The 25169-nt window shown below is 43.5% G+C and overlaps 1 protein-coding gene across 2 annotated transcripts in view; it reads left to right on the top strand.

Annotated features, from left to right (window-relative positions):
- Nucleotides 1-25169, top strand: part of DISP2 (dispatched RND transporter family member 2) — a 320137-nt gene that overhangs the window by 273836 nt on the left and 21132 nt on the right. For both annotated transcript variants that reach the window (XM_085626880.1, XM_085626881.1), the window contains one exon: nt 20391-20488. In XM_085626880.1, coding sequence (XP_085483006.1) covers nt 20391-20488 — 98 coding nt within the window. The remainder of the gene's footprint in view (nt 1-20390; nt 20489-25169) is intronic.

The following is a 25169-nucleotide window of genomic DNA, read 5'->3' as shown; positions in this document are numbered from 1 at the left end:
GGTGTAAAAGTTGAAAGGAGGCTTTACGAAGAGCTATCAGCAGACGCAACAACATATTTATAGTAGAGAGTGTGGAGCTTAAAGAAGGTATATATATTTATTTACAAGTTAAAGGACTATGCCGGTGAAACGGTGTTGGAGGCCTTTTACAACAGAGAATTTCAAAAGGTCCTGGACGATCCACACAGGTTGTACAGGGTTGAAAAGATTCTGAAACAGAAACGGAGTGGGGTTAACAAGCAGGTCTTTGTCAAATGGAGGGGTGGCCCAAGAAATGTAACAGTTGGGTGCTGGCAAGCTCCCTGCTGGGTGTGTGAGTGCAGTGGCTTTCTAAGGTGACAATATGGAGACAACGTCATTTTATATTACCTTATCATCCGATGCCTCAATGGACATGTTCCGCAACAATCACATTTTTAATTGTACCATGAAACTCGCGAAACCTGTAGACCTAAGAGGGGACTGGTAGGTAGCCCTAACTGAAATCCAATACTCAAGAACATGCAATAAATGTACAATACTTGAGGCCAAATTTACTATAAAGCGTGATCAGGACCTCTTGATCATTCATGCTGGCTTTCCTCACAGATATTTCCCCAGCATCGCAGCGGTTCTCAATGCCATCAGCAAATCCATAGCCAGCATCAAAACTTACTTGAATATTCAGCAAATATTAGATAATGTTAGAAGAAAGGTGTTTCTTAAAGCTCCAAATCGTGATACAGAGTTTAGCTGTAAAGGTAAATCAAGACAGGTTTTAGGCACAGTACAACATATCAAAATCCAGGCAGAGCTGGACCCTACATGCCGCAATATTAATGGGGGGTTATATACACTCTGTGTGTATAGCGACATTATTGATGTTTAGAGGATCGGGGATAGTTATTCACCCTTGTTAAGATGGGTCCAGGTGAAGGCGAAAATTAGCACGATGATTAATGTCCAATATTTCAAACCCGACTATGTGTTAATTTCTAAAAAACATTTTGTTACTATGTCGGTCATTATCTTTGACAATCACTCCGAGCCGGTACCCTTTAAATACGGGAAAGTTAGCTTCATTGAGCTTCATTTAAGGCCGCATCGCGACAGCGAATATTTAGAAGTCATCATGGTGATCTTGAAAACATACAGCAGACCACACTGTGCAGGGACTAATACAGACACCAGAAGGGCCACCATTCTTTCAAGGGGCCCATGTTATGCAAGGAGCAGGACTGGGAGGTTTATTCTGTAGATTGTTTAGAAGAGCTATGCCTTTCTCGAGAAGAGGCTATGAAACTGCAAAACCCCACGTTAAAGCGGCTGTCTCAAACATTGCCCAGGGTGTGTGGTGGGATCTATGACTTCTGCTGTTTCCGAACGAATGAACAAACAGCCCCAATAAGAGAGCAGAACTTATGTAAAGGCCAAGCACAAGTATTAAAAGTAACCTAGGGTCTTTGTTGCATAGGGGTCCGCCGGCTCCCTGTAAAAAAGGAGGCAATCCTCAAAAGCGCTCATAAAAGAAGATCTGAAGGCTGGAAGAGAGCCTCAAAGAACAAGAGAACGCTCGCTAACGTAAATATTTTTTAAAACACAACATTCTGAAACATGGCCTTTGAACACTGCACTTCCGGAGAATGTGCCAAATTAGAGTTAGATTTGTTTTCTCTAAAACCTACTCAGACCAGCATCGAAAGAGGCTTTTTCAGAGAAGTATCGCCTCCAGCCACCTTTACGCTGTTGGCGCCATAGAGTTTTTTGTGTCAGGGTCCACAGATATGTATCAACAATACTCTGCTGCATCTTGTTTGTAAAATATGACAGTACCAACATACCAGCAACAGCTAAAGTGGCCACGAACGCTTACCTCATCACAACCATGTTTAATCATGTGGAAATTACCCCTAGCAATTGAATCATCTCACAAAGAGATAACATGTTTGCCTACAGAGCCTACATAGAGAGTATTCTAAATGACAGCAGTAACGCTCTGGACACACAACTTTCAGCAGGGCTGCTCTGTAAGGATACTTATGCGTATTTTGAAGACAAGGAGCTGTACAGCGACAATAAAAGTTTTGTAAAAAGAGCAAGTTTCGCCGCCAGCATTAGACCGTTTGACCTCCTCGGACGTACACATTCAGACCTTTTCTTCCAAGATAAACTGCTCATCAAACTTCACCGCAACAAAGACTCATTCTGTCTCACCAGCAGGGATGCTGAATAGCTTAAACTGGTCATACCGTCACTAGTTTGTTTGTAAAGAGAGTAAAAGTGTCCCCAAACGTCAAACTGGCACATTCAAAAGCTTTACAGCTATTGAATGCCAAGTATGCCATTGAAAGAGTAGCTCTGAAGATATTCAGCATCCCAGCCGATACCAGATTAAGCCAGCAGCAAAATGTATTTTTGGGGCAACTACCAGAACTTATTATCATAGATTTTGTCGATAACATGGCTTTTAGTGGTCTCTATACCTCAAACCCTTTCAATTTCAAACAGTACTACATGAACTATGTGGTGCTTTGATTCCTGCAAAACAGTACACACCCGCTATGGATACACTAGTTTCATTATAGAATATCTGGGCTTGGTTTCGAAAACCGGAAAGCACCTGCATGACTCAGGAGTTGTGTCAAGAGAAGGATATGGGCAGGCTACACACTCTTCACTTTCGATCATCTGACTCCTGACATGGAAGACGGCAACCACTATAACTTGATCAGAAATGGAAATCTAAAAGCAGAAATACTTTTTAGGCTGCCCTTGGCTACGAATGGGAACATGGTTGTATCCTCTGTATTCGACAATGTTATTCAGATCAACCACGCCCGGCAAATTCTGTTTGACTATCTTTAAAATATTGTAAAATGGACATTGTTCAGATTGAGTATTTCTTAAGCCATCATAAATACGCTAAGAAATACTTTTTAGGTGTTTTTTCAAGCGACCCTTTACCTGGTGAAATAGGGTCCGAAATAACCCATACGCTTGCATTTAACACAGATCCGCACTACATGGAAGGAACTCACTGGGCGGCCCTGTTTTTAGATAAAGACATGGTTACAGTGTTTGACAGTGCAGTGACGTGCACTGAGCATAGCATCTATACAAAACTAATATTCAAGTATGTAGAAAAATCTGCTGTGAGGGTGGAGCATAACAAAATACAGGTATAGGAATCACTCGCTGTTACATGCAGGGAGCATTGTATCTATTTTATTAGCAAAATGTCCAAGGATATGATGTTTAGAAATGTTTTAAATCTATATTCGAACGACCTAGTCAACAATGACCGTGTTCTTATGAAATATGTGAAAGAAAACTTTAGGTCTACTTCAAATATTGTTAAAACAGAATACGCCGTTTGTCAAAAGTGTAGGGTCATGTAACACCTTTTATGTGTGATGATGGATGTCTAAAATAAAAAATAAAAACTTGAATACAGTTTCTGCATCTTTATTCTGAAGCAAGGGCACTCATTTAAACAGTTTTTAAAAGATAACAGAAACATGTTGAAAAGTTAAAAGGTTTATATACAAAACAGTTTTTCCATAGTACAAGAAACACACTGATAAACCTACTAATGAAATAAAAGAAGAAAAACGTAAAAATACTAGCTATGGCAAAACTATACACACAAACACATGTACACATTTACAAAAGTTCAAAAGTCAGAAGAAATATTGCAGTGGTACCCACATGTTCATTTTGGACATTGTCTTTTTAGGTTCCAGAGGCATAACCTCTGTTCTCCATTAGGGCATAGCCAGGGAAAGAAAGAAGATGTTAGTAGCTTAGGGCGGGGGTTAAAAACATCAGGTCTCGGAGTTCTTGTGGGGCTGAAAGTCAGATTATTTAAAGTTTCAAGCAGCCGCCTGTGTTCAGCATTACTGACAATCTTCAAAAGAATGTTGAGTTCCGCTGAGGCTCTCAGAAACGGTTCCCAACCTTTCTGGAGCAGTAGTGTTTTGGGGTGCATAGGACCTTTGACTAGGTCGTACTTGTGGGATCCAACAACCGGCTGACCTTTGTAGAGGAATTCCCCTTTTTCATTCCATGAGGCCAGGTCTATAGAAGCTGACATTTTACTTAGCAACATTTGCGCGGGCCGTCTGTACCTTTGACTTATATTTTTTTAAAGTTCTCTAAAGCTGGTGGGGGTTCTTGAGGTGTTGAAGGAAGTGGTTGCAGCTGTTCAGAGTCAGGGGCATATAGAGTCAACCTGCTTCTTTCGTCAGTCCCCTGCCTGTAATTGTTTTAAAGTTTTGAAGAGTGCTGGAATAAAGACCTGCTTTGTCGTAAGGTCTTAATTCAGTACGATTCAAAATGTCTTTAAACTAGGCACCCAGGCAATGTGTGTCATTTTCCCGGATATCCCAGGCGTTGGCCGTACCTAACTGGTCCAGCTACTGTTGTGGTACCAAGTACATCTTTTGGGCATACTCCATCAGTTCCTGCTTAGGAGGCTGGTAATTAGTGGTATAGCTATGCGCAACAAAGTACCTATAAAACCTCCCGACTGCTTTACCAGTTTCTTTTTAGAAATGAGGAATGCCCTTTTATTACTGAGCTTCTTGATAAGGTGGCACGTCTTTTTCAAAATACAGAGCTGGCGCTCTGATATAGGGCCTTTATCTTTTAGGGTGTTTAGGTCGATTCCTAAAATTTTAACCACTAATTTATCCGAAACCGCACACAGGATGGCTTTTCTTTGCTGGAGGCTAGCGGTGACTAACATTTTTAGGAGGGATAAATTACTGGGTAGATGTGCTGAAATGGTCAGTGCCTGGTATTATAGGATCTTTAGTGTAAATGTTAAGAGAGTCTCTTTAACGATTCCTTTTATAGGCTTTGGGCTTGGTTTAAGTGTGTAAACAACGGGGAGTTACCAGCATGCAGTCTGTAGTCTTTAGAGTATTGGGTTTTAAGTCTACCAGTAAATAACCGTGGGGTTTCTCTGTAGTGTCGTTAAAGGCTGCCAAGAAAAACTGTTTGTTTCCAGGGTACATCTCTTTAGCTACAATGGAAATCTGTTGTTTGCCATTGGGTTTTTAATAAAACCAGGTATGAGGAGCTGAGAGCTATAGAATGACTGCTCTTACCCTGGTAAACAAGTTCTGCACAATGTAACATATGCTTAGATTGCAATGGTATGAATATTGAGTAAAAGCTTTCTCTATCTCCGGGTGATCCCCACCTTCGCTCATAAGGTCATCCACAATCACCATGTTTACAAGGCCTGTAAGTAACAAAGCATCGTTGTTGAGATTATTCAGTATACCTTCTATAAATTTGATGTGTGGAAATCTTAGGGATAGTTCCGTATAAAGATCTTGCCAGCACAAATAAAGCCAAGCAATATTGATAGGGATTTGGAATAAAACACTATGAGCATTTTCTAGTATTTTATTTATAAAATAGCTTTTATCCCAGTTTGAGGGGCCTGCTAAAATTCTGGACACCATATACATTCACTAAACTGCTTTGTTTAAATATGTAATGGTGTCTCTATGATATCCTGTCTGTTTCATTTGTATCCCGTTTATATACAGACACGCTTTCTTTGCCTGAACCCTTTACTTAATGTTGTTTGTTCATGTTAGTAGGACGCAGGTTGTGTCCCACTTGGATTGTTTCCCCTACTTTGTGTTATACTTTTATTGCATATTAAATACCTGTCCGGCTGGACAGAAATATAGTATTGATCGAGTCTATATTAATTTGTATTGTATTCGAATACTGTCTAGGGAACACTGTCTTTAGAAATAATTAAATTACCCAAGGTCCCAGACCAATTACATATTGGGTTCCCTTGTGCTTTTCAACAAGTTCAGTGTGCGGAAGCAGTCTCTCATCCAATTGGCTATGTCAGTCATTGCATTGTGGAAGTCGATTCCGGTGTTGGCGGGGTCTTCGGTGAGTGAGAGGATTAGTTGGGTGTTGTCAGTGAAGGAGATTATATTGAGTCCTTGGGATTTGACTACATCTACAAGCGGGTCATATAGATGTTGAAGAGGGTGGGGCTGAAGGATAATCCTTGGGGTACGCACACAGAAGAGGTTTGTGGGGCCTGAGGTGAAGGGAGACAGTTGGAAGCTCTGTGTGGGCCCTGTGAAGAATGAGATGATCCATTTGACGGCTTCTGCTGGATGCCTATAATTTAGAGTCTTTCGATAAGGGTGTGATGGGAGAGGGTGTCAAAAGCAGCCACTGAGAGCTCAAAGAGGATCAGGGCCACAGTTTCTCCATGGTAAGTATGGTTCTCATGTCTGTGGCAGTGATCAGTGCAGTCTCTGTCCTGACTGTGAGATGTCGAGTATGTGGTTGTGTTTAAAGTGCTTGGTGAGCTGTTGGGTGATAGCCTTCTCGAGTACTTGTTCTGGGCTGTGAAGCATGGAGACTGGTCTGTAGTTTAAGAGTTTGTTGTGGTCGGTGAATGGCTTCTTAGAGAGGGGTTTGACTTCGACGTGTTTCCAGCTATCTAAGAAGGTTGCGGGGGAGAAGGAGGTGTTCAGGATGTTGGTGAGTTCTGAGTTTACTGGATGGTTCCAAGGTTGAAGAGATGGTGGGCGGAGAGGTGGGTGGTCACCATGATGTCTTTTGTGGTCAGGGTGGTGAGATGCTATCAGATTATTAACATTCAGTCTGTGTTTGCTGTAGCCCCGGGTGGAGACCTCCGCTCTGCTCACGGAGGGTGCGGAGATTTGCCTCCTCCGCTTTCCACGGAGAACGCACACTAAGCACCGTAACGTAGTTGGCCAGCCCCCACCTCCACCTCCGCTATATTAACAATAAATTATATAACTAATAAGTAAATTTAAACCACTTACCTGAACTGCGGCGTCCCCGGGCCGTCCTCCCCCTCTTCGATGCCGTTTCTGCTAATTCTTGCAAAAACTGCGCATGCGCGCGTGTCCGCACATGCGCATTTCTTGTGAGAAAAATCCGCAAACTCCGCGAGCGGAGGGGAGTTCACCATCCAGACTTAATGTAAACAGCTCTATGGTTTGCCAATGCTAAAGCCTTTTTTCATATCTGCTAAATGCATTTAGTGATCCAGAAAACTGTTTGTAAATCTCTAAATACGTTTAGAAATTAATACTGATTGGTGTGTGTTGTAAGTGTCCCATTCCAAACACCGAATCAGTATGCTATGTATCAATGTTTTGCAACCTAAATCAGGTTTATATTTTATCGACACAAAAAAGGAGGTGGTAACCTTTTTGCTGTGCGCCCTTCCAGCAGGCAACCTACCTCACTAACATTCATAAATATTACGATCCACTCGGATTCGTTTTTTTCAAACCGACCTATTAGTACATAGGTCAGTTTGCAAAATACCACACTGGTAGCAAAAGCACTGATCAAATCGAATCAAATCAGGGACATTTGTTCAGCGCACATATCACTCGGAAGTCTCATGGCGCTTGCAGACAGCTCTGAGAGATTGCTTGATTAGTTGTCAAATATCCACGTTTTTAGCTTCTTGCGAAAGCCATTGTGATCGGTGATTGTGCGTAAGATTATTGGTAGTTTGTTCTAAAGAGTGGGGGCAAGAAAAGAAAAGGACCTTCCTCTGCTTCTGGCGGCGTGGATTCTAAGAGGCGAGAGTAATGATTCATTACTGGATCTTTGGGACCTACCAGGCTGGTACCAACTTAGTTTTTTGGACCAGTAAGCCGGGCTGGATCCGTACATGTTTTTGTGTACTAGACATAGGATTTTGAATTGAATTCGCTTTCTGATTGGAAGCCAGTTCAGGGATCTTAAGCTGCAGGCCGAAGGGGATCTGGGCGGATGATTGAGAACCAACCTAGCTGCTGTATTCTGCAAAATCTGAAGCCTTGTAAGAAGGCCTTCATTAATTGAGGACAGCAAGGCGTTGCCGTAGTCCAGGCAATTCATTATTAGTTCTTGGACTAATGGTTTCCTAGCCTCGGTGGGGATCCATTTAAAAACCTTTCGCAGGCTACGCATTGTTCCAAAACAGGAACCTACTAGATAGTTGATCTGATTTTGCATTGATAGTTTTTTGTCCATGTGAAACCCCAAGTTCCGAACCATCTGTTTTGCAGTAGGACAAGGGCCCAGGTTGGAGGGCCACCAGTCATAGGACTAGTGTTCATGGGCCTTGCCAAAAAGCATAATCTCGGATTTTCCTCCGTTTAACCCCTCGCGTGCATCGGCCAACGGCCGTCGCGAGCACTACCTCGGTAGTGCTGCGCACGTCCGTTGGTCGACGCGGCCCCGCCCGTGCCATAAATCACCCACACCGCTGCGGAATTTATGCCGCGTTTAACGGGTTAATTGGAGGTGATTTGTGCTCATCCACCTGTCAACATGAGACATGCATTCTTTGAAACGTAGCTTTGTTTCCGCTGGGTCTTGGCCAAGAGTGACCAAGATCTGTGTATCGTCGACATATGATATAACATCAAAGCCGTAAGATCTGATTCCCTTGGCCAGCGGTGTTACGTAAAGATTAAAAAGAGTAGGGCTGAGAATGGAGCCCTGTGGCACTCCCATCATTCCTGGTCTGTTACAGGATACAGTGTTTTCCACTTGTACTGTTGTGGTTCGGTCTGTCAGGTAGCTCTTAAGCCATTTCAGGGCGTTCCCCATGACACCAATCTCCCAGAGTCAATGTTCTAGAATACTGTGGGAGATGGTGTCAAAGTCGGCGGATAGGTCAAGCAGGACCAAGATTGATGATTGACCTCTGCCTAGAGCTAGCCTGACATTATCTGTTACCTCAACCAGTGCTGTCTCCGTGCTGTGGGCAGCCCTGAAACCCGACTGTGAGGGATCTAGTAGCTTATGGCTCTCGAGGTGGATAACAATCTGTTGATTTACTAGAGACTCTAGCATCTTCCCAAAATAAGGGGGCAACGAGATGGGACGATAGTTTAGGAGGAGTTTAGGGTCGGCTGAAGGTTTTTTCAGAATTTGCCTGACCCTAGCGGCCTATCATATTTTCGGGAACTCAGCTTGCGATAGAGATCTGTTAAGTAGGTTAGTTAGACTGTCTAGCAGTGCCGGTGCGATGGTTGGGAAAAATTTTGGTGGCACAGAATCAGTAGGTGATCCTGATTTTATTTTCTGCATAACTTCTTCCGCTCCTTCGATGTTGCACTCAGAAAAATCAGCCAAGAGGTTGGAGACACATTGGGCGTATTCTCTGGGTGGTTATTTACTTGTTGCGGGAAGAAATTATGGATGGTGGTAATTTTATCATCATTAGAGAGAGTGTCGGTCCATTCTTGGGAGATGGAGGTCAGTGACTGAATGGGAGGTGTAAATTCTTTTAGAATTTGGTAGAGCTCCTTACACAAATTTGCCGCCTTATCTATTCTGTTTACAAGAAACCGTTTTTTTGCTTGTCTGACGTCCTCCATATAGATGCGGTGGATGTTTTTATATGATTTGCGATTGATTGAGTCTTTGGTTTTTTTCCATTTCTGCTCTGCTTTCCTGCAGGAAAGCTTCGCTGTCTTTAATTGTTCTGTGAACCAGGGGGCGGTTCTAGATTTAACTTTGACTTTGGTAAGAAGGGCAATTTGGTCTAATGCAGCCGTTATTGCTTTTTCGAAGGAGGTTGCTGCCAGATTAATGTTTACCTCCTGGCTAATGTGGAAGGAACTAAAGTGTTTTGAGAAAAGGGATGGAGAGACTTTGCGCCATGAAGTTCCCCACATTAGTTCATTTCTAAGATTAGTTTTGATTATATTTACAGAAATGACAAATTTTAGCAAATAATAATCTGTCCATAGCAGTGGAGTGGGAGGTTCTACTGTGATATCTGGAGAGTTTGTAAAAATGAGATCGAGTGTATGACCAGCGATGTGGGTAGGACCTGTTACCAATTCGGTTAGTTCTAATGTGTACATGTCTTTGATAAGTTGATCTATTTCAGAGTTTTGTAAAATTTCAGCATGATATTTAAAATCTCTTATTAAGAAAAAAAAAGTCAGAAGCCAGTACTTGCAGAGATATAATCTCAAATAATTTATCTGGGAAATCATTTTTAGGGCCGGGGGTCTGTATATTAGAGCTACCCTTTCGGTGCCCTTAGTTAATCCTTCTATCCTGAAAATACACAGTTCGAGTTGGCCAGAGCTAACAGTTTCTAGGGATGCGATGGTAAATCCAGAGATCGTGGCAATAAGTAGGCCCCCCCTCTAGTCTCCCTTCTGTCCACTCTAATTACATTGTATTGCGGCAGAAAGGCTAAGTGCACATCAGCAGAGGTGTGCTCGTGCAGACAGGATTCTGTTACAAAGCAGATATCTGGTGCCTCCATATCCATGAGGCTCCATATCTCCACCGAGTGTTTCGGGATGGAGTGTGCGTTAAAGTAGACAGCTTTTAGTGATTTGGAGATAGTAGTATGGTTAGGTTCTCGCGATGGTTGGACTCTGTTTGGTAGCGCGGATTCTATTGAGCATGATGTACTTTGAACATTGATGATTTCTCTTTCTAATATGACTGGAGGTCTGAAGTGAGAATTATTTAAATCTTTTAGCTCCTGACTAGAGTATTTTATTGATGTCACATTGATTACTCACCGATTGGCGCACCTGTGCCTAAGGCCATGATAGGGCGAGACAAAAAAGTGCAGGGGTCCTGGCAGCTGGCAGGCGCGGACGCCCGCAGACGGGCTTGCCTTCAAAGCGCCGCTGCGCGCATCCGTGCCCTGCCCCGCTTTAAGTAGGATTGGAGCTATGTTCGGGGACTAGAGCGCCAACTGCAACTTCCGGTCAGCGAACCGGAAGTAATGTTTTTGCCTTTGTCTTCCCTCCGTTCAATCGGCATAAGCCGTGACGGACCGGGGACTGAGGCACTGATTACACAGGTAAGTAAAACAAGAAGAACAATGTGTACGACGCTGTTAAAAGGATTAAAAAGACATTCTATTACCACATCAGTTGTCAGCAGTTGACAGGAGATTATAAACCTAGGTATGACCGGTGAAATGCTGATCACAATTTGAGACAGTGTTTAGGGAAAGCAGTATTCATTTATCGCGGCGCTTTATACTTGCCAGCGCTTAAGCCAGCTTGGTTTAGGAAATTACCTGCGTTTTTAAATTAGTACCCTATTTTGCTATTTGAGTTAGTTTCTTTGATATTTTTTCCCTGTTTTTAGCCGGACTTACTGCCCACATTCCCGCATTATAAATTGTGCCCCCACCGCTACTTTAGCGGACCGAATCTGTGGATCTCGTCGTGTTTTGCCGCCATCTTGGGGGTAGCTGGAGAAGTCTCGTGGCGCCATCGCGCTGAGCGCTCTAGTGCTCAGGCGGAGGTGAGGGGAGACACTACTTAAGACGACCATTTGGTCACTGTGGCTTAAGGGAAAGCAGTATTCATTTATCGCGGCGCTTTATACTTGCCAGCGCTTAAGCCAGCTTGGTTTAGGAAATTACCTGCGTTTTTAAATTAGTACCCTATTTTGCTATTTGAGTTAGTTTCTTTGATATTTTTTCCCTGTTTTTAGCCGGACTTACTGCCCACATTCCCGCATTATAAATTGTGCCCCCACCGCTACTTTAGCGGACCGACTCTGTGGATCTCGTCGTGTTTTGCCGCCATCTTGGGGGTAGCCGGAGAAGTCTCGTGGCGCCATCGCGCTGAGCGCTCTAGTGCTCAGGCGGAGGTAAGGGGAGACACTACTTAAGACCACCATTTGGTCACTGTGGCTTAAGGGAAAGCAGTATTCATTTATCGCGGCGCTTTATACTTGCCAGCACTTAAGCCAGCTTGGTTTAGGAAATTACCTGCGTTTTAAAATTAGTACCCTATATTGCTATTTGAGTTAGTTTCTTTGATATTTTTTCCCTGTTTTTAGCCGGACTTACTGCCCACATTCCCGCATTATAAATTGTGCCCCCACCGCTACTTTAGCGGACCGAATCTGTGGATCTCGTCGTGTTTTGCCGCCATCTTGGGGGTAGCCGGAGAAGTCTCGTGGCGCCATCGCGCTGAGCGCTCTAGTGCTCAGGCGGAGGTGAGGGGAGACACTACTTAACCCTCCCATTTGGTCGCGCAGCGGTAGCGCCTGAGTCGGGCCAAAGTCTTGCCCGTCTGCGCCCGTCAGCGCTAAGGAGGCGCGGAGGCGGGAGACCTCGTACGAGCTAACATCTACTTCACACCATTACAGGTATGTCGATTGCATCCTTGCCTTCATGTACTGTACCTTACTTACACGGCCATAAGGTGTTAGGCCCTGATACCCTGCCCGATCCGGTATGTTGTGATCAGGATAAAGTTGCTTTAACTACTGACCCCATTATTAAGGCTCCCTCTAATTCTCCGGTATTGCGAGGTGGACTAATTAACGCCCGTTCGCTCTGTAAAAACTCTCAGAATATACATGATCTTATTACTGACAACAATCTTGACTGGCTTTTGATTACAGAAACTTGGCTTAAGCCTTGGTGTAACCCTGACCTTGCCATAGCCCTCCCGCAGAGCTTCTCTATCCAGCGTTTGGATAGAATTGAACAGCGGGGAGGGGGCCTTGCTATTATCTATCGTAGCTCCTTAAAATGTTCTTCCCATGAACTGGCTGACATTAAAGGAGCGGAAGCGCTCGCCTTTTCTTTGGGTATCCATGACTCATTCACTTTTTCGGGTGCCCTTATCTATCGCCCTCCGGGTTCCCCAAAGGAGTTTCTGGAAACTGTGGGAGAAGTTCTGAGCGATTTAGCACTCAGATTCTCCAACTTTACAGTATTGGGCGATTTAAACCTGCACCTTGACTCCCCCAACGATCCAGGAGTTGAGTGCTTTATGGATATCATTAATGTACTTGGACTCACTCTTTTGATTCATGAACACACACATTCAGCAGGTCACTTATTGGATTGTATCTGCTCCAACTCTACTAGGCTTGTAGTTAAACCACCCTGCCCCCAGATCCAGTGGCGGATGGTGACATTTGAAAGTGGTGGGGCGTAAACTTTCTGTCGGAGTGCACAGTGGCGAGCGAGCGCAGCGAGCGAGCTCGACCACCTTAGAGGGGGTTCGGGGGGGTTTTTCCCCCCCGAGAAAATTTTGAAAAAAAAGTGGATAAAGGGTGCATTTTCAAGCAAATTTGAGAAGCACAGAGACTAGAGCTGCAAACACACATAGAGCCCACTGCAGAGGGTAAGTCAGCAGCTCTAGCTGTAAGGCTACGTCCTCTTCCCCTTTGGTATCGCTGCCGACTGCCAGCGTCTGGTGATGGATGGTGTAGGTGGCACTGCTCTCTTTCTCTTAGATCTCTTCAGCGTATTTACTGCCATCACCCGTGGCAACCTTTGCACTTTTCCTCATGGTTTTACTTCGAGCTCCACATTATTCAATTTCCATATTTGGTCATTGGAAAACCTGGATTCCTCATTTAATCTCAATTTTCCTTAACAACACACATGACCCAATTTCTCCTGAGTTAGTTGACAATCTGGAAATGTTGTCCAGGGGACTTGTTTATGAAAAGGATTCAATCCCTGTTGACTAACGTTATGCCCACTTCGCCGGGCAATTATTAATACTGTCACTGGCTGCCCGCTCTCCTGTCCTTTGCTCATTAATTCTTTCACTGGCTGTTATTCCCCCTTTCCTCTATCCTAATGTTGGCTTGTATGTTAAAACTACAAACCAACAGGTACATGGTACAGCATGAGGTATCTGCATCACAGTGCACCTGTACTGCTAATCACATCTAACAAATTCAAAGAAAATGGAAATGGAAAAGAGGAAATGCATTTTTATTCCAAATACCACATTTCTAAAAATAGCCATCAAGTTTATGAAAGCAATGCAGCATTCTCAGAATGACAATCAATGGCTGCCCCGTGTTTCTATTGGTGAATGCTCTCCTGAGCAGGATGTGTCACCACGCTCCCAGCAGCGTGGTAGCAGTTCCCGCTGGGTTCTGTATACAAACATGGATGTCATTGGCTGTAAACTGCCCCTGGCAGCCATTTTGTTTACAGTAAACACCAGGACCTCTCCATTATTGGTCAGTAAATGTCACATGCGCTAGGCCTGTTTGGAAAACTTCCTCTCTCTGATTGGAAAAAAATAAAACAACTATATTTCCGGATTGAGCATCAGTTTTGCCCTATAATTCTCACCACTATTTTGAGGGAGAGATGAGGACAGGGTTAAATCATAGACAGCAAATCCGCCCTTACAATGCCAATGAAAATTAGAATTTAGCAAGCCCTACTTTAATATTAGTCATTCCTCGATACAGTTCAATGAGTGAATAATGTTTGTATTGTTCGCCTCACAAAGAAGCCAAATAGAATAATAAAGAGATAAAAATAGCACACAAACGTGGTGCCAACGCCGAGAAATAAAAAAAAAGTGCGCGCCTCTTAGCACGTTGCAGTCCTTCTCCAAACATTGCATGAAACCAACCAGCGTTATAATTGCTTCGAGTTGTAGCCAATTAAAGCGTAGGAACCGGACATTTAAAGGACAAAACACGACAACGGCTCCAGGTAAACAAGACACCGTAGCAAGGCTTCTGCCTCGAGGCATTTCAAAGTGCACGCAATGACACCGAACTAGTGGTCACAATAAAAAACGTCACAAGTGCGGCGACAGAATTTAAATGCCCACTTACACTTCAGGGCAAGTACGAAACCAGTGGGGCAAATCTGCGCACTTCTAGCCCCTCCTCTAGGCTTGTTCTACGGACGGGGTATGACAAAAAGGCATTCATTCATATAGTATCGGTCACTGTACACGCATTCATTTATGAATGCACGAAAGGGGGGCTGTTGCGAAACACATGAAGCCACACGTATCTGTCAAAAAACTCTCCCCGACTCCCGGTATATAGTTATAAAGTAGTCAAAAACTAAGACGAGTACACACAAAGTAAACACTCTCTTTCAGGCACACCTCCCCAGTGAGCGCCATATGAATGCAATTTCAAGAGAAAGCGATCCACACACTATGTATGATCTACTCCTGTGAAGATTTGTCCACACTTTATAAACAAACTGTTTCTCTCTCACACACACACAAATATCGAGTGTGACATACAGTGACACAACTTGCTTTAAATAGGATACAAAAACAAAAAGGTAACAACTAAATCAAACATCAAGAGAGCCATAGGGCAGAGATTAGAGATTCTGATGTGTAGTTCATAAGACATATATACATATTAAAGGTGATCAAAAACAAAAAGACTAAATCAAGGGCCAATATGTATACTTAAAAAATTACTGATGTTTATTGGTCCATTTGTATTTATTCATTGTCCGTTTAAATGCAAAATGTGCATTGCCTAGTCAGGAGGTGGTAGTGGGACGGGGAGGGAGGAAGGAGGGGGTTAAAAAAAAGTTCACTTACCTGTCGGCTGCCTCCGTCCTCTCCCTGGTTCTTGGCCATCATTCATTCCCTATGAGGGCTCCTTAAACACACTCCGCTCGTGCTGCCAATTCTTACATTACTCGCTTTTCTTCATGTCCAGGCCCGCGTTGGCGCCTCTCTGCGACTGCCCCTTCAAACGGTCCAGAACACCACGTCCCCGTGACGCAACCCGGCCCTCAGCCAATCCTGGCGCTGCAGCAGCGCCACTGATTGGCTGACGGCACAGCCTACTCCTCGCCCGCCGCCTGCCCATTTAGGAGACCGAGGGGCTCCTAATGGGCATGCGCAAGGCAGCAAAAATACAAGTACGCATGACTGGGCACGGAGTAAAAAATTAAGCTCCATGCCCACTCATGCGCACTTGTGCTGCCTTTCCCAAAGGCGTCTGACAATGATGTCAGTCAACATGACACCGGACCGCCCACGGTCCGACGTCATGCTGACTGACATTCACAGAGGGAGGACTCTGGAGCTGCGGTTGCCGACATTCACAGTCACAGAGGAGGGAGCTGCAGCTGCGGGCGCGGCGCGGGCGGGGGGGCTACGCCCCCACGCCCCAATGGACGCACCGCGCCTGCCCAGATCTGGTCCGATTATTTTTTTATTCCTTTTCATATTTCATTAAATTATAGAACTATGGTCACCGTCACAAATAATATTAAAATTCCTAATTTAACCAGCAAACTTAACTGGAAGAAATTATCTAGTAGACCTGAGGTGATAGATGCTCTTATAACTAGCATACCGGTGCTAACAGGCAATACCTCTGCAGATAATCAAAACCTCTGTGATTGGATGACCGCGGCAGGCCACCGGTTAGGCCCTACCAGCTCTAAGAATGTAAGTTCTATTAAAACTAAAAGGAGGGTCCCCTGGTTCTCACCTGTTTTGAGAACAGAATTGGGAGAATTAAGAGTACTGGAACGGAGGTGGCGCAGGAACTATGAGGTCACTGCCCACGATGCCTATAAATGGGCTAGAAGAAAATACCATGCAGCTATAAAGTCAGCTAAGAAAGCTCAATATTCACAGGCCATCTCCATGGCAGGTCAAGGGCAAAAAGAAATTTTTAAGATAGTAAAGGATTTTATGAATCCATCAGTTCTTTTGCAGGAGATCCCTCCATCTCAAAATCTCTGCAATGAGATATCAGATTATTTTGAAAATAAAATCCTTGATATCGTGAGGACTTTCCCTCCAGTGCACTCTATTTCAGGAGATGTTGAAAGAATAGAAGGGGAGAAGTTCCCTACTTGTATGGAAACGTTTGTCCCTGTTTCCTTTGAAGATACCTCTAAGGCTATTCTTGCCAGTAAATCTGGATCCCCTTTGATCCATGCCCTCCTTTGGTCTTACAGACCCTAGTAGTAGCAATTAATCCTATCATCAATGGTATCATCAATTCATCTTTAACCACGGGTGATATTCCCAACGACTGGAAGCTGGCTGCTGTCAAGCCTCTCCAGAAAAAGGCTCTAGCCGACTCAACCACCCTATCTAACTTACGCCCGATCTCCTTGCTTCCAGTGATGTCCAAACTGACAGAGAAGTTCGTTAATAACCATTTTACGAGCTTCCTGGAAGAAAACAATATTTTACATCCAAACCAGTCAGGGTTCCGGTCAAAACATTCTACCGAGTCTGCCCTGCTGTTTACAGCAGAGACCCTTCGTATGGCCATCGACCAGGGAAAGAAGGCTGTTTTAATACTACTTGACCTGTCGGCAGCCTTCGATACGGTCTCACATAACATCTTAATAGACCGGTTGGCTGCCGCAGGAGTAGGTGGGGTGGTTTTGGCTTGGCTTAGAAATTTCCTTAGCGACAGACGCCAAATCACAGTGCTGGGTCATTATCAATCTGAAGCTAAGGTCCTCAGCTCTGGAGTCCCCCAGGGATCGAGTCTAAGCCCTATACTTTTTAATTTGTATATGGTTCCCCTGGTAAAACTGATCGCATCTTTTCAGATCAGTACAATCTCATATGCTGACGACACTCAGCTCATCCTAGTACTGGACAGTGAGCGGTCTGGCGCTGAGGAAAATCTTAAGGAGTGCTTGGCAGCAACATTTAATTGGATGACTAATAATCACCTTAAATGTAATGCCGGAAAAACTGAAATCCTGCCATTTGGAAAGCAAAATTTGTTTTCCCCGAAAATCTGTTGGCCTGATGATGCAGAAGCCCCTCCTAACACCATTACATCTGCCCGAAATTTGGGCATTAAGTTTGATAACCAACTATCCTTTAAACAACAAGCGGTTGCCGTAGCTGGCACATCCTTCCATATAATAAAAGCTTTAAGGAAGTTTTTTGATCTTCTTCCGTTGCCAGCTAGGAAAATGGTTGCAGTGGCCCTAATCACTTCCAGGTTAGACTACTGTAATAGCTTATATGCTGGAGCTAATAAATCTGTACTTTACAGATTACAAATGGTCCAACATGCAGCGGCCCGCTTAGTACTACGTTGGCCCCGCAAGTCATCAGCCTCAGCAGCACTCAATGCGCTCCATTGGCTACCAATTGGTAAAAGGATTCTTTTTAAGATCCTGTTAATTACCTTCAGGGCTTTTCAACATCAAGGACCAAAATATCTATGTAATGGTTTTAGACGATATTACCCGACACGTTGCCTAAGGTCTGTGGGTCAGAATCTGCTCATAATCCCCAGATTTAAGTTAGCAACTAAAGGCGGCAAATCCCTCTTTGTGTTGGGTGCCAAGGCCTGGAATAAGCTCCCCCTTTCTTTACGATCCCTGTCTCATGAAACTCAGTTTAGGAAGGCAGTAAAAACCTGGGTGTTCTCTCTGACCGATGCAGCTTGTACAGCACTGGTGTAAATATGTAGTGTTTAGCATGAATTGTCTCCTTTCCTTCCAACCCCTCCATCTGGGTTGGGTGAGCGCCAAGATACTCCCTGGAGTGATAGCAGCGCTATAAAAGTGCTTCTTACATACATTACAGTACATCTAGCCCTTGTTCTTACTTTAACAGATGAACGTTCCATTTTAGTTGGCTTGTACATTCAGGACATCATGCAATTCCAAAAGCAAACAGTTTATGGCCTCCGATAGCCCCAGTCTTCCCCTTGCATGCTAACACTCTGTGCTGACGAAGAAAAATAACACTCTGCGAATCCCACTGGAGTCTAATGCATGTTAAGTGCAAAAATATAGCAGGCAGCAGAAATATTCTAAATTCAAATTCTTAATTTCAAAAGATGAGTGCTTTACCGTCTAAGTAGTTGGAGCATACAATGCTAGTTTTCACTTCAATTTCGAAATGTTTACATTTTCTTTAACACAACCACACAACGAGTGGGAGATAGAGCATGTGGTCAAATATATAACTCAAGATTGGTGCTAACAAGGAGCCCACACGTTCTTGTGGGAAGAATGTTAGGAAACATTGGAATATAAATACAGTTGGGTAAGGTAGAAGGCTAACTTCACTAAATCTGCAGTTTTTCGCTTGTCTAAGCCAACTTCCAAACAAGGCTCTGCTTTCTCGAGCATAAAGCTAAATGTGCAGCACACAACACCAAAATATAAGCTTGCAGTACATATAAAATGTGTGTTAATGTGCAATAATGCAAGGCTTTGGTAGAGTTTTCAGCAAGCAAAAAATTCCATTTCACAGCATCAACCGTGAGTGTCTGCCCAACATCGTAGCAGTGGCCAACATGTTGTCAGGTGTCCCGACTGCATTATTAGGATCCGATCGCCGTGGAGGCGGTCGGAAACATGCATCTTTGCATTCAGACTTGTGTTGCAGCCTGGAAAAGGGTTGCAGCACAAGCCCCAATGCCAAAAGGCATGCTTTTGAACATCCCTGCACCCTGTGGCATGGATGTTTGTGGGGGCACATGTGGTGCCCCCCAGACCTCCTAGGGGATTCCACAGAGGGATGGGGGCCCTGCTAGGGGCCTCCAAAGTGCATTTCTGACAGCCTTTCAATGACGGTCGGCCCGCCATTGAAAGGCCATCTGGAAGGGCCATTGTAATCCCTAAGGCAGTGCCTTAGCAGGCACCGCCCTCATTGTAGGGATTACATTCCAATGCAGGGCCAATGGTCTCCTTGAGCCTGTCGGAACCACAGCGGTCTGTCCCTAACACATGCAGTCGGATTGACCACATTGTAATGCAGTGGTCTGACCGCTGCTTCAGATGTCCATGGGACCGACACCGATGTGCCTTCATTGTCAGTCCCACTGACATCCTAATGAGCCCCATAGTTTAAATACCAAATGGTAGGCGGCAACTATGGGAGGGGCAGTCAATCTGGCAGCTGGTAGCAGATTCCTCTCTACTCCTTCCAACTCATTCGGTGAGCAAAGAACAATTGCCAGTGTCTCAGCAGCGATTATGCATGAGTTAAAGTGACACACAGGGGCGGCTCCTCTGCTATGGCGAAGGAGCATCACCCCACTGCTCGAAGCAGCAGACGCATGGCAAGGCAGCGAATGTCACGCTTCAGGTACGTTTTGTTTTTATTTAATTTTTTCCCACGCCACCCCACCAATTTCCCCTGCTAGCAGTCGCCACTGGTGACACATGCACAAGAAAATAACATAATGTTGTTCTACTTCAGTTCCATTGAAAAGTTAATTTACAGAATGGGAGATGGCAACTAGGGGACAGTGATCATTCAGGCTTTAGGTGGGAGACTTCACGTCTAACAAGTATCACCTCCTACCAATTCAGCGGGCATAGAATAACCATGTTCAGCGGCTCAGCAGCCATTATACAAGACGATAAATTGATTCTCTCATTTCTCAACCAGAAGGAGATGAGGAGGTGTTCTGCATGTAACTTCAGAAGGTATTAAGGAGTCTCTCACAGTTCAAAAGACTTTAGATTTACTGCTGCTGGTCGAATGCCTTCATAATCTTGTGTTGGTGTAAAAAAACTAAAAATGAATATTGAAAAAGAAATCATTGCTCTAAAATACAAGTTGTATGTATTACACACCTTCTCATTGATCAAACACCCTTGCCAATATTGCCTAAACTTACATTTTATTTTGTAGGAAAGAGTTACTCCCAACTCGTGTTTATGTCAAAAACGTCTGGGAGCTTATGGAACCTGCAGGCAATTCAGTCTATGTGCCGAATAGAACAGGACAAGGTTAGTGAGGCATTATATTTTAAGATACATGAGGTTTTTAGAGAAACCTTCTACCTTATCATGTTTCATCTTAAATAAATGTATGCATTTTCTGAGTGTTGCAATTGTGTATTAGATATTCATTTTCAAAAGTAAAAAATGATTTGTGTTTCATTATGAGAAAGCAAAACAGGACACAGTCCACTGCTAATTTCTTCTCCAGAAATGGGTATTAACTGCTTGTTTACTACATGCAAATCTCATTGCACTGTGCGTTCACTGGAAGGGTACATTACAATAACAAAGAAGATCTTTCAGAACCTAGGGCCTGATTATGATGGCGGTGGGTCCGCCACCGTCAGGTCATCGGTGGCAGTCCCACCGCCAATGATCTTGCTTGACCTCCCGCCGCATTATGATGGAGGGTGGAGAGACCGACTGTCACAGATCGGACGGGCTCCTTGAGCCAGTCGGACCTTTGGAGGGACTGTAATCCCTACAACAGTGGCGGTGTGTGCTCAGGCATCGCCGTAGGGATTACAATGTCCCTTTCTGCGGCCGTTTCATGGTGGTTAACCCGGAAAGTGACTTGGGGGCCTGCTTCCCCCCTTGCCTTCTGACATGGGCCCCCATATTCCTGCACCATGTGGCAGGCACCGCATGCCTGCCATATAGTGCCGGGATATGCAAAATGCACACGCCGCAATGCAAAATATACACAGTGCGACCGTCTTGTAGGCGATTGCATCGTAATACCGTTAGTGGGTCTGCCAACAGCTAGTCAGGTGGTCCCATTCCTGATAGGATGGCTGTCAGATGAAACTCTGACCACCATCATAATTAGGCCCCTAGTTACTCTGTTCTGTAGCTCACATCTTTGTTTCATTGATTCTTGTTCTATGATTTTTTATGAAATTCCACTACACCAAAATTCACAGCCAACCTATGTAAGTGCAGTGTCTGATTCGTACATTTCATTTTTGCATCTCTGTCTTACGTAACAGTATTTGTAATCCCCTAATATCGTACCTTTGATGATAATACATGCATTATCTTCAGCTTTCTCCACCTCCCACCCTTCTATTACTCTGTCCAACACTCCTCATAACCCCAACTCTCTCATTTAAGCAGACAGATACGATTGCATGGTCTATCCTTCTAAGGTGAAATCTGACATCCATTTTAGGTCTGGATACAAAAGCTTTAGCTGTTTTCCAGAGCTCATGTCATCAACACCAACAAACAATTACACAGAGGGCATTTGGGTCAGTCGTTATCGGCTCAACAATATGTAATATCAGTATGTTCCACAGAAAGCCTGCTATAGACCAACTCTAAATGCCTTTGGTCATCTTGGAAGGAGAATGTGTCAGAAAGCACTAACTTTGCTCTCCAGATTAAATGGAGCGATGCATTTTTCCGCTCCTCACTGCACCCACTAGTCACTCTACAAAAAATAAGAGGTGAGACAAATATCGAAAGCAGGGAAATGGCAGTGAAATAATTAGAGATGAAAGAAACATTGAATTGGACTTCTCTGCCTCATCTCTTTGCTTCCATAGCGCCGACTAAGCATGAGGTTGAATGTATTGAATTGAGAATTGCTGCATTTATTGCGCTTTGGCTGCCCCCATTAATCACGATTGTTACCCTCGGATTTTTCAGAAACTCTTTAGTCACGACGCTCTTCCTTCTCTGGAACATGTTCTATTGGTCCACGTCCAGACTTCCACTGAACCTTGTTCTCTAGTGGTTTTCTTTACTTAAGATTGATTCATGTATACAGCACTGTTTTGAACATTACAACCCAGTCCTGATGATGATCCTAATTTAATCGGATCGAAACGATTCTTTAAAATGAATATGTAATTATTTCTATTGTAAGAAATTGAATTCAGAACCTTTGTATATATTGTTCCAATTTTCACTTTCACTTCACTTTGCGCTGTCCCTTGCTGATCTCACCTTGTCACTTGCGTCGCCGTCTCCGTGTCACGTACACTTTAAGCACCAAGTACAAGTTCGGGTTGTCCTTATGCTACATTGATTTTGCGTACAGTGCTGTTACAACTGTTCCATTATCCTGTTCATTTACAATTTTGTATGTCCCTCTGTTTATTTTTTTGTAAACTTTTTGATCTAATACAATATGACTTTTCTCAATTTAATTTTTTCAGAGTCTTCCTTATCCTAACTGTAATGTCTTGTACATGTAATTTATCTGTCTGTGTTGAATGATACCAGTTGAGAATATTTGTTGTTTCTTACACTATTACCCCAGTCTCAACGAGGTTTATGGGTTTATGCTCCTGTTGTTTATTATATCATCTCTTTGCTGGGCACTGATGTCTGTAGGCTTGAAATTATATCTACAAATAAATAAGGGATCCTAAATATTCTGTCATGAATGTTCAGCATACAACTCTCAGATTGACTGTGGCATACCTTGAAGTAGCTCTCTGCAAACAGGATATGAAGTTGATTCTCCTTAAGCTGAAATACAGCAAAACATAAGAAATCACTTGGACATGTATTAACCTTTCTCCCTATCAGTAAGACAACAACTTTCAATTTCATGTCTGTGCGCTTCTTAAAATGTATGGGTTTTAAGTTCTGATTTTTCAACAAAGCAACTGAAAAAGAATTCATATACATTAACTTACCTCAATTCCTAATTACAACACAGATGCATCATTTCTTAAATATTACTTGTACCATAAATGCTCATCACATACACACCTGTGTGTACAAACAATGATGACTGGGTTGCTTGAATTAATCTCGGTCATGGTAATTACTCAGGCCTCATGCAAGTCCAATTATATTTTTCCCACCATACCACCGCAGTTCGGATCCAGTCATATGCAAATCAGTCTTCAGCCTGCTCCATCAGAAACAGTCTAATCTGAAACTGCCAGGCTATACCTGACTGTTGCACCCTAATCAGGGCAAACTGGTCTTGGGTTGCTTGTGTTCGGTTCAAGGAGGACTTGGTCTGCCAGTTTGGGCTGGAATGTTCATATTGGAGCAGGACAAGACGGATTTGCATATGACTGGGTCCAATCTGAGGTGGCGCGATGGGTGAAAAAACAAAAGACTGGGATGTGGCCCGAGTGATTGCAATTGGCTGAGAATAATTCAAACCTTCTATCCATAACCTTGTTGTTATTGCATCACATAGACATTTTATAATCAAAGATACTCGAGGATAAAATTCTTTCTGTTTCTTCAAAAAGTGTTCAAATGTAAATGTAATGCAGTGTTCCAGGGATTCTGTTCATGCACAGAACTATGCGCAGGAAACCAGGACCTCAGTGAATTGCGGTGTACCAAAAACTCACCTCAGTACCCAGAACCCCTATCCGACTAGCATCAGTGTCTCATTCGTTCTCCTTATCATCTCGAAGCTACCAATGATTAGACAACCCAGAACAAGCGACTTAGAGTACTCTCAGGAATGGTGGGAATTCGAAATACCTGTTCGTTATTATTCTCATATCAGTCCACAACAAGAGTAATCAGAGACACCGTAAAGTTTAAAATGTTTATTTTCAACTACGTGCCCTAAGATGCAGTACTTTGGCTAACATAAGCAGACAAATGATTAAAAATAAAACCATCAGCATTGTTACAATACCATAGAAGATGAAGGGAGAAATCATATTACAAATGATAGTGGATTACAACCACCCTCCCTTCACTAGTAAACTAGTATTATCAAACTAATAGAAGGTCTCTAGGTTTGAATGGGGAACCCCATACTGTAAATATCAGCTTAGGTGAATCACATCACAGGATCAGCTTTGCTCTGTGTCTGGAAAAGGTCTTCTCCAAAAGTGTCTAACTCATGCATGCAAACTGCAATATTAAAGGCACTCGAGTTTCAGATATTTGCAGCTGTGTGCGTGTTATGGCTAGAGCTTGGTCCGATCATCCTGAATTCAAAAGCATACATTGATTTTTGGCCCTGACTGTTTCTGCACACAGTGTACAGACCAAGATCGCGGTGCACGTCTAGGGATGTGAACAACAGACCGTTTCTCATGTGAAGAAAAAGCAAGCAAGTAGGTTTCTTATAATAACATCTACCTGCAGTGTTGTGTGCAAAAGAAGCAAAAGTGGCAAGATAGCGTTTTAATTCTAAGACGCTTATGCTAACATAGCAATGTGTGTACCTGTAGCTCCGCCTCCACTACACCCTCCCTTGTTCGGACCACGAACAAATAGGGAAGCAAATCAGGAACGCAGAGTTCAAGTTTGATAGAGGCAGAACCAAGTTCATATATTGTCCATCCATATAATTGGTAGTGAAAGTTCGAAAAACCCGCTTGAAAAAGGGGAAAAAAAGGAAAAGAAAAAAATATATATAACATCTCGCAAAGATGCGGAGTAAAAAAGTGGAAAAAATTCAAAAAACTTGTGGTATGACTACTGGAAGACGGACAACCTCCAAGTTAATCCATCAACGTGTAAGCACAATAAGTAGCAACAGCCTCCAACAGGAAGTCATTATAATGGTCTGTAAAAGATTCCGCCATCCAGTCTAACAAAGTAAATGAACATACATGTTCTTCGATAACTGGAGCCTCTAGCACAATCAGAGGACAACTTGCATGTTCTTCAAGATAACTTCTCGCCAAGAAGTCAGACACTGCCGTATAGATATCCCAATTCCCTAGGACTCCATGTGCCGTTCCACAGG

This window comes from Triturus cristatus, chromosome 9, assembly GCF_964204655.1.
Source record: "Triturus cristatus chromosome 9, aTriCri1.1, whole genome shotgun sequence".
Taxonomy (NCBI): Eukaryota; Metazoa; Chordata; class Amphibia; order Caudata; family Salamandridae; genus Triturus; species Triturus cristatus.
This window is presented reverse-complemented; position numbering and strand designations above follow the sequence as displayed.